At 37.3% G+C, this 19,611-nt stretch overlaps 1 protein-coding gene across 1 annotated transcript in view; it reads left to right on the top strand.

Moving 5' to 3' along the window:
* Slc35f1 (solute carrier family 35 member F1) overlaps positions 1-18,531 on the top strand; it is a 382,601-nt gene extending 364,070 nt beyond the window's left edge. The window contains exon 8 of the mRNA XM_026394096.2: positions 18,307-18,531. Coding sequence (XP_026249881.1) covers positions 18,307-18,531 — 225 coding nt within the window. The remainder of the gene's footprint in view (positions 1-18,306) is intronic.
* The last annotated feature ends 1,080 nt before the right edge of the window (positions 18,532-19,611 follow it).

The raw sequence follows: 19,611 nt of genomic DNA, 5'->3' as shown, positions 1-19,611 counted from the left end.
ATCACTAGGCCCAAAATCACTTTACATGTAACACTAAGTTGATAGAGCAATGAATGTTTGAGCTTGGCTCTCCCCTACACAGTAACCAGTGCAGCCTGTTTCAGGGCTTCCATGTTGTTGAGTGAATTGGGGTGAGTGTTGGCTTCTAGCAGTGAGGGAAGGGTGCTTTTATGCAGTCATTCAGGAACCCAGGATCCTTCCTTGTGACTGAGATCCTCTAGGGTAGAGAGCAAAAACTATGACCTCTAAGCCAAGCCCACTTTTGTAAAAAAGTTCGTTCGGTTGAAGAATAACCATACCCATATATTTACACATTATCCACGGATGCTTTTGTGCTTCAATGGCTACAGTAAATGGCCTAAAATATTTATCTAGCCCTTTTAAAATTTTTTTTATTCTAATTTGTTATATATGACATCAGAGTACATTACAATTCATATTACACATATAGAGTACAATTTTTCATATCTCTGCCTGTATATAAAGTATATTCACACCATTTGTGTCTTCTTCATACATGTACTTAGGGTAGTATTGTCCATCTCATTCCACCATCTTTTTTTACCCCCTTGCCACCTCCCTCCCCCTCTCTCCCCTTTACTCTATCTAGAGTTTGTGTAATCTTCCAATGCTCTCCGTCCCAACCCCCCTATGAATCAGCCTCTGTATATTAGAGAAAACATTTGGCATTTGGTTTTGGAGGATTTGATAACTTCACGCAGCATTATATTCTCCAACTCCACCCATTTACCTGCAAATGCCATGATTTTATTCTCTTTCATTGCTGAGTAATATTCCATTGTGTGTGTATATTGTGTGTGTGTGTGTGTGTGTGTGTGTGTATATATATATATATATATATATATATATATATATATATATATATATATATATATAATTTTATCCATTCATCTACTGAAGGACATGTAGGTTGATTCCACAGTTTAGCTATTGTGAATTGTGCTACAATAAACATTGACATGGCTGTGTCCCTGTAGTATGCTGTTTTTAAGTCCTTTGGGTATAGACCCAGGAGTGGGATAGCTGGGTCAAATGGTGGTTCCAAGGAATCTCCATACTGCTTTCCATATTGGCTGCACCATTCTTCAGTCCCACCAGCAGTGTATGAGTGTACCTTTCCCCCACATCCTCGCCAACACTTATTGTTGTTTGTATTCTTAATAGTGATGATGAACACTTTTTCATATATTTGTTGATTGATTGTATATCACCGTTTGAGAAGTGTCTCTTCAGTTTCTCAGCCCATTTATTGATTGGGTTATTTGTTTTATTGGAATTTAGCTTTTTGAGTTATTTATATACCCTAGAGATTGGTGCTCTGTCTGATGTGCAAACTGGTAAAAATTTGTTCCCAGGCTGTAGGCTCTCGTTCACCTCACTGATTGTTTCTTTTGCTGAGAAGAAGCTTTTTAGTTTTAATCCATCCCATTTATTAATTCTTTATTTTAATTCTTAGGAGTCTTGTTAAAGAAGTAGGGCCTAATCCAATATGATGAAGATTAGAGCCTACTTTTTCTTCTGGTTTAATTCCTAGGTCCTTGATTCACTTTGAGTTGAGTTTTGTGCATGGTGAGAAATAGGGATTTAATTTCATTTTGTTTCATATGGATTTCCAGTTTTCCCAGCACCATTTGTTGAAGATGCTATCTTTTCTCCAGTGCATGTTTTTGGCACCTTTGTCTAATATAAGGAATTACGTGGGGTAGTCTGTGGCCTCTGTTCTGTACCACTGGTCTACCAATCTATTTTGGTGCAAATACCATGCTGTCTTTGTTACTATTGCTATGTAGTATAATTTAAGGTCTGCTGTAGTGATGCCACCTGCTTCACTCTTCTTGCTAAGGATTGCTTTAGCTATTCTGGGTCTCTTATTTTTCCAGATGAATTTCATGACTGCTTTTTCTATTTTTATGAGGAATGTCATTGGGATTTTAATTGGGATTGCATTAAATCTGTATAGTGCTTTTGGTAGTATGGTCATTTTGACAATATAAATTCTGCCTATTCAAGAACAAAGGAGATCTTTCCATCTTCTAAGGTCTTCTTTAACTTCCTTCTTTAGCTTCCTGTAGTTTTTGTTGAAAGGTCTTTCATCTCTTTTGTTAGGTTAATTCCCAAGTTTTTTTGGTTTTTTTGTTTGTTTGTTTGTTTGTTTTGAGGCTTTTGTAAATGGGGTAGTTTTCCTCATTTTCCTTTCAGAGGATATGTCACTGACATACAGAAATACCGTTGATTTTATATCCTGCTACTTTGCTGAATTCATTTACTAGTTCTAGAAATTTTCTGGTGGAACTTTTTGGGTTTTCTAGGTATAGAATCATATTATCATCAAGTAGTGCTAACTTAAGTTCTTCATTTCCTATGTGTATCCCTTTAATTTCTTCCTTCTAAATTTCCTATGCATATCCCTTTAATTTCTTTCTTCTAAGTGCTCTGGCCAGTGTTTCAAGAACTATGTTCAATAGAAGTGGTGAAAGAGGGCACCCTGTCTTGTTCCAGGTTTAGAGGGAATGCCTTCAACTTGTCTCCATTTAGAATGATTTTGGTCTGAGGCTTAGCATAGATAGGTTTTACAATGTTGAGATATGTTCCTGTTATCCCTAGTTTTTCTAGTGTTTTGAACATGGGGGGGTGCTGTATTTTGTCAAATGCTTTTTCTGCATCTATTGAGATGATCATATGATTCTTATCTTTAAGTCTATTGATGTGATGAATTACATTTGTTGATTTCCATATGTTGAACCAACCTTGTATCCCTGGAATGAACCCCACTTGATCATGGTGCTCTGTCTTTTTGATATGTTTTTGTATATGATATGCTAGAATTTTGTTGAGAATTTTTGCATCTGTGTTTATTAGAGATATTGGTCTGAACTTTTATTTTTTAAAATGTATCTTTGCCTGGTTTTGGAATCAGGGTGATATTGGCCTCATAGAATGAGTTTAGAAGTTCTCCCTCTTTTTCTATTTCCTGAAATAAATTGAAGAGTATTAGCATTAGTTTGTTGTTTGGTTTTTTTTTTTAAAGGTCATATAGAACTCGGCTATATATCCATCTGGTCCTGGACTTTTCTTGGTTGATAGGATTCCTATGGCATATTCTATTTCATCGCTTGATATTGGTCTGTTTAAATTGCATGTATCATCCTGATTCAATATGGGCAAATAATATGACTCTATAAATTTATCAATGCCTTCAATATATTCTATTTTTTTATATATTTATTTTTCGGTGAACACATCATCTTTATTTTATTTTTTTATGTGGTGCTGAGGATCAAACCCAGCACCCTGTGCATGCCAGGCGAGCACATTACCGCTTGAGCCACATCCCCAGCCCATATTCTATTTTATTGGAGTACAAGTTTTCAAAATAATTTCTAATTTTTTTCTTTATTTCTGTAGCATCTGTTGTGATATTTCCTTTTTCATCACGTATGTTAGTAATTTGAGTTTTATCTCTCCTTCTCTTTGTTAACATGGCTAAGGGTCTATCAATTTTATTTATTTTTTCAAAGAACCAACTTTTTGTTTTGTCAATTTTTTCAATTGTTTCTTTTGTTTCAATTTTGCTGATTTCAGCTCTGATTTTAATTATTTTCTGTCTTCTATTGCTTTTGGTGTAGATTTGTTGTTCTTTTTCTAGGGCTTTGAAATGTAATATTAAGTCATTTATTTGTTGACTTTTTCTTCTTTTAAGGAATGAACTCCATGCAATGAACTTTCCAGCCTTCCTGGTGTCCAAGAGATTTTGATATGTTGTATCAGTGTTCTCATTCACCTCTAAAAAAATTTTAATCTCCTCCTTGATGTCTTCTGCAACCCATTGTTCACTCATAACATATTATTTAGTCTCCAGGTGTTCAAGTAGCTTTTAGTTTTTATTTTATCATTGATTTCTAATTTCATTCCATTCAGATATGATAGAATGCAAGGTAGTATCACTACTTTTTTATATTTGCTAAGATTGCTTTGTGGCATAATATTTAGTCTATTTTAGATAAGGATCCATGCGTTGATGAGAAGAAAGTGTATTCGTTCTTTGAAGGATGAAATATTCTATATGTGTCAGTTAAGTCTAAGTTATTGATTGTATTATTGTGTTCCATAGTTTCTTTGTTCATCTTTTGTTTGGGAGATCTATCTCTTGGTGAAAGAGGTGTGTTAAAGTCACCCAGAATTATTGTGTTGTGGTCTATTTGACTCTTGACCTTCAGAAGAGTTTGTTTGATGAACATACATGTTCCATTGTTTGGATCATATAAATTTATTATTGTTATGTGTTGTTGCTGAATGGTTCCCTTAAGGAGTATTAAATGCATTTCTTTATCCCTTTTTATTAACTTTAGCTTGAGATCTACTTTATTTGATATAAGGATGGAAATCCCTGCTTGCTTCTACAGCCCATGTGATTGGTATAATTTTTCCCAATCTTTCATCTTCAGTCTGTGGATGTCTTTTCCTATGAGCTGAGTCTCTTGGAGGAAGCATATTGTTGGGTCTTTTTTGTCTTAAATCCAATCTGCCAGTATGTGTCTTTTGATTGATGAGTTTAGGCCATTAACATTTAGGGTTATTTTTGAGACATGATTTGTATTCCCAGCCATTTTTGTTTATTTTTGGTATTTAACTTGACTTGGTTTCTCCTTTGATTAGTTTTTCCTTTAGTGTAATACCTCCCTTTGGTGATTGTCATTGTTGTTTTTCATTTCCTCTTCATGGAATATTTTGCCAAGGATGTTCTGTAGTGTAGGCTTTCTAGTTGTTAATTCTTTTAACTTTTGTTTATCATGGAAGGTTTTTATTTCATCATCAAATCTAAAGCTTAATTATGCTGGATATAAGATTCCTGGTTGGCATCCATTTTCTTTCAGAGCTTGATATATGTTATTCCAGGATCTTCTAGCTTTTAGGGTCTGGGTTGAAAAATCTGCACATAATCTAATTGTTTTCCCCCTATATGTAATCTGATTTTTTCTCTCATGTCTTTTAATATTCTCTCCTTATTCTGTATGTTAGGCATTTTCATTATAACATGCCTTGGTGTGGATCTCTTGTGATTTTGTACATTTGAATGGCATCCTGTAAGCCTCTTCAATCCAATTTCCAATTTGTTCTTCCTGTTTGGATATTATTTCATTGAATAGATTGCTCATTCCTTTGGTTTGGAATTCTATTCCCTCCTCTATCCCTATAACTCTTAAATTTGGTCTTTTTATGTTATCCCATATTTCTTGAATGTTCTGCTCATGGTTTCTTACCATTTTCACTGTGTTGTCTACATTCTTTTCAAGATTATATATTTTGTCTTTATTGTCTGAGATCCTGTCTCCCAAGTGGTCTAATTTGTTGGTGATGCTTTCAACTGAGCTTTTAATTTGATAAAGTTTTTGATCAATGTGGATCTTTACAGCTCAAATTGATGAAATGAGCTACAAAACAAAAAAAATAGATTTACAATAGCAAACCATCGTTTTGGTTCATGCTTTGGCTAAATTGATGGATTGCTTAGGGAACATTTCAAGGGAACATGGAGATTCAGAAGTCAATGGCATGGTAACTGTATGAAGTATAACAGGAGTATGGAAGAATGGGAGAAAGGAACTCAGATTAAAGGTTGGGAATTTACCAAGAGAATTAAATTGTATCTAGTATTTTGGATGTGTTACCCATAAGTCATCCAGAGGATAAGTTTTAAATGATTCACCATCAAAGACTCTGACTACCTATCTCTAGCTATATGTGTAGATATGGACCAGGGGTCAGCAAACTTTATAGGGTTAGATTATAAATATTTAGGCTTTTCAGCCTATGTAGTTACTTCACATCTACTCAACTGTACCACAGATATTTCTGTGTCACAATAAAATTTTATTTACAAAATCAGGCAGCTGCTATATTTAGTAGTTTACTGACCCTTGAAGTAGACGTTAATTTTCCTTGAAACCTTTCCATTAGTCTTCTGTTCTTGGTGGTATCTAAGGCCATACCTGTCCATCTTGTTGTAAGAATTTCAGTAGGGTGTACACTCAAAAATGTGGTGATATATCTTTGGTTTAATGTTTTATGAGTTTCATTTTATGTAAAGGAATGAGTAGGAGACCCATGCAAATCAGTAATCTTGAGCTAAGATGTGTGAGGGAAGGAATATTAAAGCCATATCTTACAAATAACAATGAGCTATCTGGGAAGCAAAAGCATCTGGAAACAGGGAGAACAATGTAAACTGATTTAATACATACAGTACACCTCAGGAGAAACAGAATCAGGCAATAATAATTACAATCTCAAATTGACTTGTCCAGAGGAAAGATCCACCAGCTAATTTGACAGTAAAGAAGGTCCTAAATTACAGGTCTCTTTAAAGCATGGTGATCTCTGGCCATTCCCATCTTTCTCAAAAATGTATATAGAGAAACTTATAGATCATGATAGATATATTGATTCATGGATGTCAAGCACAGGGGACACTTCTAGATTCTGAGGGAAAAATGTGTTTTTTAAAAATATAGCATCACCCAAAGTTTATGCTGTTATTTGTTAAGACATTAGATAATTTTTTTTTAGAATTGGTACAAAATTTAATATATGGAGGGGAAAAGGAACTCACATTTTTTTATAGCACTGCATGGATTTTAAGGATTACACAATACTGTGAAAATTCAATATCAATGGCATTATAAGATAACCAAAATTTTCTCATGAAATTCTGAAATTTAAAAGTAAATATTGTGGGGCTGGGGATGTGGCTCAAGTGGTAGCGTGCTTGCCTGGCATGCGTGCGGCCCGGGTTCGATCCTCAGCACCACATACAAACAAAGATGTTGTGTCCGCCGAGAACTAAAAAATAAATATTAAAAAATTCTCTCTCTCTCTCTCTCTCTCTCTCTCTCTCTCTTTAAAAAAAAGTAAATATTGATGGCTATTTAGGAGAATATGGCAGCTGCTTATCAGGAAACAAACTGCTTATTTAGGAAAAACATAACCATTAAAATCATAATATGTTTTCTTCCCTTACAATTGCCATATCATACTAATCTTTACAGATAAATTATTCATCCATTTATTTCCTTTTTCCATCTTTCACAGAAAGCTACCAAAGGTACATAAAAAAAGAAGGAAATACAGAACTTCAATATGGTGAGAGGGAACACATATTTCATGTCGTCAAGGCTTTTTCTCTGGTTCTTTTTATATTTAAGAAAGAACATCTCTCAAGTTCATCAATAATACATTAAGGTTGTTCCAATATATGTTGAATTTAAGTTGTATCCTTTCTTTATGTAAAAGAGATATGGATTGTCCTTAGAAGCTTGAGTATAGGGAACGGATGAAAGAGAAATAATTAACAACTTGGTAGTACAGTTAATCACACAATTAGAAGAGTGGGAAGAGGCTTGAGCTGAGTGTCAAGGTCTCCAGGCATTATGTTAGCTGTGACTACAGGATCAAAGGCCAAACTGCAGTTTTGAGCCTCCCACTTCCCCAGCATCAGGTGTTCATCATAGTACCCCATACTCCTCTGACAGATTGGTTCTTTGAAAATGAAATGAGAAAAAACTTTGGAAAAGGTAGACTGCAGCTGTGTTTGCCAAGCAAGATTTTCATACCTAATTTAGACGTGTTATTCCTTGTGCTTTCCTGAATACAATTCCCAGAATGTTTCTCAGACTACAAGAAGGAGGTGAATGAAGTGATGGGAGAACTTTATGGGAGTAAATATTGGTAGGAATTATACCTAGAACAAGACAACTTACACTAGCACAATCAAAGATAAATAGAGGGGCTGGGATTGTAGCTCAGCGGCAGAGTGCTCGTCTAGTATGTACCAGGTGCTGGGTTGGATCCTCAGCACTCCATAAAAATAAATAAATAAAAGAAAGCCATTGAGTCCAATTACAACTAAAACAATATTTTTTTTTAAAAAAAAAGATACATGGAAATCACCACTGATAAAAGAAATGATATATGAAATAGGGGGATAAATGCTCTGTGAGAAAGCTTACTAAAGAATCATATACCTAAGAATATTCAGCTTCAGTAATCAAAATTCAGTCTTAGATTCTTTCTTCTTTATCCCCCACAGTTCACCCGTCAGCAAATTATGTTGAGCTTCTTCCAGAATGGATTCTCTGTCTTCTCCCACCATCTTGGTCCAAACCACCACCTCCCCCTTAGGCCATGACAATGTCTCTTGATCTTCCTGCTTCTGCTTCTTTGTTTCTACAATTAACCTACTACTCACCGGAATAATCCTCTTAGAACACAAGTTAGATTAGATTCTCCTCATTGAATTTTGAGTAAAATAGACATGCACTGCCGACCTTCGAACACTGACCCTGACTGTGGCTTCCATATCCATTCCTGACCACACTATGCTTTCATGTCCTCTTCTGAAAAGGGGGGAAAATAACAACAGTTTCCTCATGAGTTATGAGGAAGGTGATGGATTTAAATCCTATCAGTGACTATGAATCACTGTTAAGTATTGGACATCAGTGACATTGACTGTCCTTGAGCTATCCAAACCCTGTCATCCTTGGGGCTCTTGTTCTTAATGTCTCCTGGCCTGGATGCTCCTCCCCTTGATGCTTTCATGGCTATTTCTTCTGATCCTTTAGCCCTCAAATGCCTCATCTTCACCCAAGACTTTCATTGACTATTTAAGTAGCTTCTATGGAACTCTAACACATCATCCTGTCACCTGTTTACTTACTTCATAGCATTTCCCCAAACTGTATTACAGATTAATTCTTTCAACTTATTTTTAGTCTGTTTCCCACATAGACTGGAAACAAGGGTTATATTCCTTTTATTTATAACCATAGCTCCAGCATGAGACACGTAGTAGGAAGTCAGTAGTATTTTTTTTTAATGGATTGGTGGCTAGGTGCTACTTAGGGTCTCATCTCACAGTCATACTCAGTTATTCTACAAATAATTAATTACTGGGTCTTTTAGTTTCATATGGCCACTGGAATAAATGACCACAAGCTTCATGGCTCAAAATAACCAATACTTATTCTCTCACAGTTCTGGAGCCCAGAAGTCCAAAATCAGTTTCACTGGGTTAAAGCTAAGGTTCAGCAGAGGTGTGCACTATCCAAAGGCTCTTGCGCTGGGCAAGAATCTATTATTTTTCTCTTCCAGCTCCTGTGGCTGTCAGAAATTTGTCTGCTGTTAATGGATTTTCACATCATGAAGTTATTCAACTCCTTAAAAGTTTTAGTAGTCCTTCCTATACTGGATCATTGTAGTTTTCCATTGACTTTAATCTCTGGATATGGTAAGATCCTAAGGGATCTCCTGTATTACAGATATACATTTTCTCCCCTCCTTGGTAAAGTAGTAGTCCAGTTTTCCTCTGATCAGAATTCACCCATCCAGCACTGTGTAATGTACACAGTCCAGTTGTTCTAGGGCAGTGGGATAGGTTACCGAAAGACCAAAGAAGACACCCAGAGATGGGGTATTAGATATTAGGTTTACTGAGAAATGCTTGTGGGGGCCAATGAAAGTGGATTGGACAGGTACTTTGCCAGAAGGTCCAGTGGCAATGGGTTGGCCAGGTTTACCTCTTGTTTCACACAGTACCTCCCATATTTTGCCAGAAAATAGTACCTCCTATCCCTCACAATGCTCTGTCCAGGAGTGGCTGCCTGAACAAGCATTTCCCTCTCCACAGTGCTCCAATCCTCACCTATTCCTGTAGGGGAGCATGGTTTGTAGGTTAGCTTATAGAAGCACCATCAGCTTAGCTTGCTTTGTACATTGTATGACTGGCACCTCAAGGAACTTGACATGTATGCAAGAAAGCAGCTCTCTTCAGATAACACTAACTTGCCCAAGTTCCTAGCATAAACAAGAGAAAGCCAGTGTCCGTCAAGATAATATGTTAACTGGACATTCTGGCCCAGACTCACTCTCATTGTTCCCTTAACTTGGCTAGCTTTTGGAGAACAGAAAGAGGTATTCAGACTCATGAAGTTTTATCGTCTTCCTTTTCTTTAAGGATAATAAACACTGTTCACTCTCCTCTTTGCCTGCTGATTCAGAAGCATGAGGAGCTGAAAGTATCCAGATGACAGTCTTTAACTTGCAATTCTGTGAAGTCATTGTTCTGTTTCTCAAGGAAAGCATGCTTCCCTTTGAAACTAAAAATTTTGCTAGTGCATCAACAGAGCAAATAGTGAATAGTGGCACATCCATTTCCATCCCTTGATTCCATTGTTTGGGGACAGGTGATATTTTGGATATGTTGAGCAGCAATACTACCATTTGCCAGAAACTAGTCTTCATTGGTTTTAACATCTAGTCTTCTGCAAAAACACTAGAGCTCCATGTGCATCTGTTTGTTGTGCTGAGGAAAATATATGTTTTGTGATACAAGAGTCCAAATGGAGCAAAGGCTACTGCTCAGTGTGTCTTCTACACAAATGTATCCCCTTCTAGACTACATAGTGATATTAAGAACAATGCATGGGAAGGTAACATAAATGAGACACTAAATAGCCTTGGTTGTAACTGAGCCTATAATTAAACACTCCCAAAAAGGAAGCCCCTTCTGTTCCACTTTGACCTGGGTATTAATGTTTTAATGGACTACAGAAAACAGAAATCTACATGAAAGAGAATTTCTATCAATTCATCAAACCAAGTGAAATTGTCTGTCTGTCATACACAAGAGAATGGCAGAATCCATTTTTAGCTCTCTATTGCTGTAATCATGTGTGAAATTATCCATAAGGGAAGATATTTGCCTGCAAAAGAAACTTTATCAGCCTAAGATGTGATTGGCTGCATAAATTATACTGCCAAATGAATTGGTTTTGCAAACCAAATATAAGGCCTCATAAACCAAACTGGGATTGTGTTCAGGGCAACAGCCTTGTCCTGGGTGACAGTCAGGCACACAGACAGGCAAGGAACCTGGTTGCTGCTTCCCTTCTTTTGAACAATTCAGTGCTCAAGGGATAATTTTTTTAAAGTATTAAATCTTAACAATGCCTTGCTTTTCTGATACGGATGGAGAAACCATTGGCATGCTAAAGCACTCAAGCTTTTTTTATTTCCTGGCTTGATTATATTATCATGAATTTGAGATTGGAATTCCCTAGAGAAAGAACAGGCAGTGGGGAGCCAGTATTCTAAGTCTGATATGTCAGTAGATTGTGTACCATGCCCACATTTGGTATTTTCCATTATATGGTCTAGAAGAAAGAAATATTGCAATATTTAATCAGAAAGACTTAGCTTTTTTTGGCTAATGAGAAAAAGGATAGGAGAAACAAGGGGAGACACATGTAAGATAATAATTGGGGAGTCGGAAAGTATTTGAAAAAGCTGTGTCTCCCAAGGTCATTTATTTCTAGTTTGGTAAACCCAGAAGTCAAACTTTCATATTTTTCATACACTTAATAATAATAAAAATGATCTTGTTAGTTTAGTGCAGAGCCAAAATTAGAAGAGCCAGCATGAACTTGTTTGTGTTGGTTTTTCTGTGGAGCCAGGTCTGTCTAGTTTCTATGGCTGAATAGAAACTGGCACTGACCCAGCAGCAACAGATCAGGCCCAGGCAGAGCCTTCCATCACAGGATCCTAACCAGGCCACTGCCTACAGCACACCCAGCACTGACCAGCAGCCTCTTGTAGCTCTTGCTCTCCTAGACACATGGCGTGGTCCTCAACCCTTTAAGAAGTTCAGGGAAGTGAGAGATGTGTTTTCATTACTGAACACTTCTTCTTCCCACCCCAGGACATGTAGCAATTGGCTACTTCCCTTCTAAGACTCCTGCCAAAAGGTCTACCCCAAGATCCACATGTAAAGTGGGGACTCAACAGACCAAGGATTTCCCTTTCAATTATTCTTCACTAGAGCAGCCACACATTTAATTTATGATTCACTCTTTAAAAAAAAAAAAAAAACCCAGGGGTGTTTACCACTGAGCTAATCCCCATTTCTTTTTATTTATTTATTTTTTTATTTTGAGAAAGGGTTTTGCTAAGTTGCTGAGGCTGGACTTGAACTTGCAAGCCTCCTGCCTCAGCCTCACAAGTAGCTGGGATTATAAGTGTGAACCACCACACATGACTTGATTCACTCTTTCAATTGGCATTTTACTTTATTTATTCACTGATGGGTCTTTATACCACTCTGGTATCCAGCATTTCCAAAATGGCAATCTGTTTCCATATCAAACAGAATCGGGCTATGTATTAATCACTGATAGATGTGCCAGTTGATTTACATTTCTATGTGCATCTTATATTACACACTTTCCTGAAGGCAAATACAAGGGGGGCAGGGGAGGAACATTTTGTTTTGCATTGCAAAGAATGTTTAAGAGAGTTTTTACAAACTTAATTAAAAGTCTATTTTTTCCCAGCCACAATTACCTTGTTAAAGTTATGGAATTCTATATGGAATTTCTTCCCAGCAGCTCTTGAGCCCACATTTACCAACCAAGGCTGCATAACCTTGAAAATAACCAGTCACTGCCATTTATTGCTCTGCTTACCCACGGTTGCATTGATTTCTAAAGCATCTGTTAAGTTTGCAGATTCCTAGACTTTACCCTCATAGATGTTTTCTACTGAAGTTAAAAATATGGGAAAGTGCACAATGGCACATACCTATAATCCCAGTTACCCAGGAGTCTGAAGCAAGAGGATTGCTAGTTTGAAGCCAGCTTGGGCACACTAGTAAGACCCTGTCTCAAAATTAAAAATTAGTAATAGTTAATATAAAGGACAAGGGATGTAACTCAGTGGTTCAATCCCTGATTGGGGTGGTGGGGAACAGAGACAGAGAGAGAAAAGGAGGGAGGGAGATAGAATTTAATTATATTGGTGCCTTTTTAAAATTTATTTCTTTATTTTACAGTACTGGAAATTGAATTCAAGGCCTCGTCTGTGCTAGGCAAGTGCTCTAGCACTAAGCTCTATCCCCAGGCATTTTTAAAAAGAATAACTAAAAAGGAAAGATAACTAAAAAGGAAATTGGTATCATGCCTACATATTCATCATATATGTGAAATGCTTCAGCATTAAAAATCATTTATATTAGTGAACTTTTTTTCCCCTGGAACAAAATGATGAGTTGGGGAAGGAAAGACCAAGCACCTCACACCATGGCTCAAGGACAATATTATTGTTAAAATTCTGAGAATACATTGCCTGTTGGGACTCCATTTGATCTGAGTCCACTGTTGAAAGAAGCATACCATTGGAAATGCAATAATGCTAACTGTTGATACTTGTTCCTGAACTGAGAAAAACAATTTAAAGGAGGAAAAATTTATTTTGGCTCATGGTTTCAGAGGTTTTAGTCCATGGTCTGTTGGCTCAGTGCACTCCCCAGTAACCTACTTCCTCCAACTAGACCCAACTCCTACAGTTTCCACCAACTCCCAATAAAGCCACCAAATTATGAATCCATCAGTAGATTAGCCCACTGATTAGATCAGAACCTGTAATCCAATCACCTTCCCAAATTGCTGCATTTGGGGACCATGTTCTTCACACATGAGCCCTTGGGGTACATTTCATATCCAAATCATAACACTTAGAATAATGCTTAGAAATTTCTAATAAATCTAGAAATATCCTTAACATCATTTCTGTTCTGCCTCCTTAAGCAGTTCAGGAACAAGTTTCAACTGTTAACATTACTGCATTTCCAAACGGTATGCTTCTTTCAGTGGTAGACTTAGATCAAATAGAGAACCAACAGGCAATGTGTTCTTAGAATTTTAACAATAGCATTGTCCTTGAGCCATGGTGTGAGGAGCTTGGTCTTTCCTTCCCCTACTCATCAATAGATAAACTTGAGAACACTTGGGGGCTGGAAAGCATTGCCCTTCATTCATCTGTGGTGCATAAGATGCCAACAATGATAATGTTCCATCAGACTCCTCCCCTTCTGTCCAGAAAAACAAGTGTTCATTATTGAAATGCAAGTTCAGAAGGCATCAGGTCAGCAGCAGGAGCACACACAGTGGTGTGTGTTGCACTTTGGGTGATAAGGAGGTTTCGGTGTACGTTTGTGTGGCCCAAAGATGCATTGTGATCAGGAAAATGTTCCTGGTCAAGACTATATAAACATGTTCGGGACTACCTGAAGACTCTTCCTCTCTTCCTACTTTCCGCTCAGTTTTGCTGTGAATCTAAAACTGCTCTAAGAATGAAGTCTATTTTTTTAAAAAAATTGTACATTAAATTCTCAAAACACTTTTTCAAAGAAGATAAACAAAAGACAGAACACATTTTTAAAATCCAATTCTGCAGTCCTCTTTCGTCCTGGATATATAGATATATATTTTTTTTTACATATATCGTTTCTCTTTCTAATCTGACCCTGCCTTCTACTGTATTATCTCTTGAGCTTCCTTGACTCTTCAAGGTAGGTCTAGATCTGTCCTTTTTTCTCAAATAACTCCAGGAGCTTTTCTCCACTCTGCTTTCCCTTTCCCCCTTTCCTAAGAAAACTCCCTGAGTACTCTTTCCCAATCCTTATTCGCCTCTCATGAGTAACAGTTTCTTTTTTCCACTGAATCTTTTTTAAGATATATAAACTGTCATATGCCTGTTTGTAAGAGCTAAGTCTTGAGTTTTTTATTATCCATTAAATCAACAGTTAGTTCTCATCGTTAATAAGTACAAGCACTTATTTAGCAAAAATGACCCAAGTCCAACATCAAGAACCTACAGTTCACAGAAGCATATACCATAAACGGTCTCCTTTAAGGAGCACTTGCCAGGAAATAAGGTCAAACCAAGCCTACCATACCAAGTAGCTGATGTATACTAGTCAATAAAAGTTCAGCTTAAATGAGTTTCCCTGCCTGGTTCACTTTATTCCCCTCTGAGGATTGCCCATGTTCTCCTCTGCCAACCACTGCTGTTTTTAGTCAAGCAAGAAAAAGAAAGCTGCTCTTAAAAAATTGCCCTCGTCCTCACATATCATAGTTGATATATTTATAAATGTACTTGGAAAAATGACTTTCAAACCATGTGATTATTCTACTTGTTTAGGTTTAAGTCCATTGAAGTCTTTAGTTTATTAAAATTCAACTTAGATGTTTAATGCCAAAAATAAAATGAAAATTTTGTCTGTCTTTAATGATGTGCCAAATACCACATTAATTAAATAGCAACCATATTGACATGCCAGCTGTCCAAAAGCTAGGTTTAACTACTCCTAGTTGGAAGTTAAAGAGTTGGTACAGACTTATTATCAGCCTTCCAAGTCACCTCCTTTACAATGAATTGTATCCCGATCAAATTATTTTAAGCAACACACAGAAATTCTCATTTACGGTAGCATTTTCTGACCTTTTTTTCACAAAGACCTATCGAAATGGAAAATGCAGCAAAGCAAACATTGTCCGAAGAGTGGTAATGTTAACATAAGGCTCATTCTTTCCCAGCTTCTCCAGACTTATGTGCAGATAAAATGCAGGCTGTCATGTGCCTGTATCTCGGAACACACAGCATATTCTGAGGGCTACATTTGGTTGAGGGAATGACCACACAGTATATTCAGAGAGCAGCCCCTCAGTGAGACAAGCCTCCCCCAAATCTTGCCTTTTCTGAAACGCTGAGAGAGCTTTCAGTCCTCACTGAGTGTTCCTATCCTCTTTGCTTGAGAAAGGAGAAATAAGAATGTCTTTGCAGTTAGCAAATTAAGCAGCCTAGACTGCACAAAACTTTTGTTGCATGGTTTTTCAAACGAATGCTGAACAAGATAAGTGCACCTATCCAGAACTGGGGGTCATTCTATCAGGTACCCTGATTAAATTTCCTTTTGTACTGTTAAAAATTAAAAGAATGGGGAGATGAAAAACCTTTCTTGTTTTAAAACATCAGGACTTTCTGTCACCATTTGTAATGTTCAGAATTTATCCTGATTCATCATGATGCTTGTCTGTCTGCTCCCTTTTGGGGGAAGTGAAAACTTTCTCTACCATCTAATAATAAATTTCTTGGGTAACTTCCAAGATGCCACTGTTGTATAAAATTTCATGCCATCTATCTTTAGAGCAATCTTAGAGGGAATTCTGTATGAATTAAATAGAAATGCATTGGAAATACAATATGTGTTGTTCCAAAGCTGTGGCACAAGAAAGCCCTCTCTAGTGGATTTTTCACTCAATCTTATGGTTCCATGTCCTTTTAAGTGGTACAAAAACAATAGCAACAACAATGAAACCAACAGAATGACTGCTACAAGATAGGTACTGTGATAAGTGCTTTTCAGGCTTTATCTTACTTGATCTTTATAACCTCCTACACAGTAGGGGCCCTTGATTGACAAGGAAGCTTGGACGTGGAAAACTTAAGAAAATTTTCCATGGTTATAGCTAGAAAGGAATAAAGCTATGATTCCAGTTTGGTGGTGGGAATGAGCTCCCATTCTTAATCTCTGAACCTCCATCTGCAAGAAGAGAGGCAGGCTCATACCTGAGACCATGCATAGTTTCATACTTGACCTGAAAAGACACACGTAGAGTTTTGAAAGTGAAAGTCATTTACAAAATATTTGAAGTGATCTTACAATGTTGGGAATGAACCCATTTAATGTACTAAAGTTCCTGATAAAGGGTGAAGCTCTTGAATATAGAATTTCAGGAAGCAAATTTGGGGTTAAGTAGGTTTTCTGAGTTAATGATCTTCTTTCCTGATCATTTTATTTTACAAATTCATGAATCAAAGAATTAGGCACATTTCTTTGGGGAAAACTGAATTAATTATTTCAAGTTAATTAAGTGAAGCTATTTCAAGCTGAGTCTAGTACATAAATCCATCTGATGAAGTGTCATCATTTGGTTGGAATGTGAAAAATAAAGGAGTTGGGGGTCAGGGCAAGGACTGCTATAGAAAGAAAATCAGACCTTTAGTCTTAGCAACCTTGTTCCTGCAGAAAGCAAAAAAAGTGAACAAACAGTGTGGCAGGGACTTTTAGCTACAGAGATACCTTTTTTTCTGTGTCATATTGCAAGACTGCCTTTCCTATTATTGAACCACCATTTATATCTATTTCTTTAGCTCTTTATTTTAGCCTCATAACCTACTGGGTCATTTTCCTATTCTCCTTTCTTCCAGCCCCCAAAGAATTTTTCTCTTTTTATCAGTTGTTATTTCTTCCAGAATTGAGCATAAACAATACAGTAGGAAATAAAATTGATCCCTTTCTCCCATGGATACAGGAAGTGGTCAAGACTGGGATAATAGCTATTGACTGAAATGAGCCTTGACACTCTATAAGTGTGTTGTATTGCTTTTGTGTGTCTGTGCCTCTGTTTCTCCTGTGAGACTCTTAAGGCCTTGGTGGTCAAGACCAGCCCATATTTTTCATTTCTCTTTCCTCAGAATATAATTCAATGTTTGATACAGAGAAGGCATTGCAAGAAACTACTCATTGAATGAAGGAGTGAAACAAGAAAAATGAAAACACTCATCTTGTTCCCTTATCTCCCTTAGTGACTACTCAAGTACTTCCAGTATAACTGCTCGAGAAAGTCCCAAAGTTGTAATTTTTCAAAAATATGTGAATTCTTGGGATTTGTATAAACCAATTACTCCCCCCCCCACACACACACACACATACACACACAAACTCCATGAATTGTCAAGCAAGCAGTTTCGGGTAAAAAATGCTATCTGGACAATCCTATTTGGTTTGCTTTTTGATTAGCAGGGCAGGGATGGAATGTTGTACTGTTTCTTCCTCTCAAAGAATAATCTAATCTTGCAAAAAAAGATAGTTACCAAAGTCAATAGTTGTTCCTACTGAAAAGACAGATAATGTCTGCATTGGATTATGGTGAAACCAGAGTTCCCTGATGCAGCTGTCAGTGAGGGGTTCCTTGTTTATGGCTTCATTACAACCCTAAACAGAATATCTGTATTTCATTTGGGTTTAATGAGGCCACAAATAAGCAAGTCTTTATTGAGTGATGCTGGGGATTTTTTTTTGCTTTTAACTTGATGTATTTTAATTTGTGCTTAACTAGCTCTCCCAACATACCAGGTACTTAGATTGGCATTTTAGAGACAATTAGCTAAGTGTTCCTCTTATTAGCCACAGGGTCTAGAAAAAAGATAAGGGGAATCAATAAGACCAAGCTAGTTTAGGAAGAGAAAATTCACTTTTCATCACATGTATTGGCCAGCCCATCAAGCTGCCTGTTCATAAGGAAGCAGCTCCTCCTGCCTCACTGGGCTTCATTAATGTGGCAGTCTTTCTGCTCTGGCTGCTAAATGACCTTGCTGTTGTGTTTTTAGTTTTCAGGACTTTATCTCCTGTCTTTCTTCACCATCCTTATCGGGCTAGTGCTGTACTCCTCCACCTCTACCTACATAGCCCAGGACCCCCGAGTGTACAAGCAGTTCCGCAATCCTTCAGGACCTGTTGTGGACTTACCAACCACAGCTCAGGTGGAGCCTTCAGTCACCTACACCAGCCTGGGCCAGGAGACAGAAGAGGAGCCCCACGTTCGTGTGGCCTAGCGGGAGGCCCACCCTGCCCACTGAAGACAGATCAGTGGCCATGTGTTTGCCCATCATCTCTGTATTGTACATAGAGAAAGGTATTTATTAGGTGCAGTTTACATAGGTGGACTGCAAGGTAGCAAATCCTCCAAAAGCTTGTAAAAGGAACAAGCTGGAAATCACTGGAGACACAGGCTCCATCCACCTGACTTGGAGAGATGCCTAGCTAGTGCGTATCCTGATCACAACCCCCCTGCATTAATTATTGTGAATATTTTTGAATCAAAAACAAGTATTATTGTTATTATGATTTGTATTATTATTGTTACTGTTATTACACTGACTTTCAGGAGGAGGTTTTATACTCCCAATAGGAACTATTGCCAGACCCACATGTAGTCAACATAAATCCCACTTTTCTATGGCAAGCCACTTTTTAAGAATCATACTTTATTTTTTGCACAGACTCTATGAGTGATGCATGCCACAGGAGCTCCACCCCTGAGAAGTTTCCTTACCCTAGGGACCTGGTGGCTAATGGTTTCCTCTGTTACCTGTTGGATTGCCTGCTCAATAAGTATTTTGTGCGGTGACCCTTGTGGGGAGGGGCAACTGACCATATAATTCTCTATTCTAGGAATAGATATAAAACAAACATTTTAGCCTTTTTATATTTCAATCTCTGATGACTCCAGGCCATGCCTTTCTGTTGTGCCATGCGATTCTGCTGATCAAGTCCCCATAATAACAGGACAAGGACTGTTCCATTTCTGTGGCTTTTGGGAAACCCCAGAAATAATAGCATTTGTGTTTAGGGTTAGATATGTTTTTTTAAAAACCTTTCATCCTCTCCCTATATCCTTGCTTCAGGATAACAATAAATAAATCTAGGGGAAAAACAATTTTCCCCCTAGATTTCCCTACTAATAATGTGGAAAGGCACTGGAAAAAGCCATGGTCCTCTGCCCTCCTAATTATATGGAAGCCTTTTTGAAGTACACCAACATGGAAATTATCTTTGCTGTGGAGTATCATTGGTTATGCCACCTCCTAAAGTCAAGGTGCTGATGTGGAGCAATCTCTAATAATAGTTCAATT

This window comes from Urocitellus parryii, chromosome 8, assembly GCF_045843805.1.
Source record: "Urocitellus parryii isolate mUroPar1 chromosome 8, mUroPar1.hap1, whole genome shotgun sequence".
In the NCBI taxonomy this organism is placed as follows: domain Eukaryota; kingdom Metazoa; phylum Chordata; class Mammalia; order Rodentia; family Sciuridae; genus Urocitellus; species Urocitellus parryii.
This window is presented reverse-complemented; position numbering and strand designations above follow the sequence as displayed.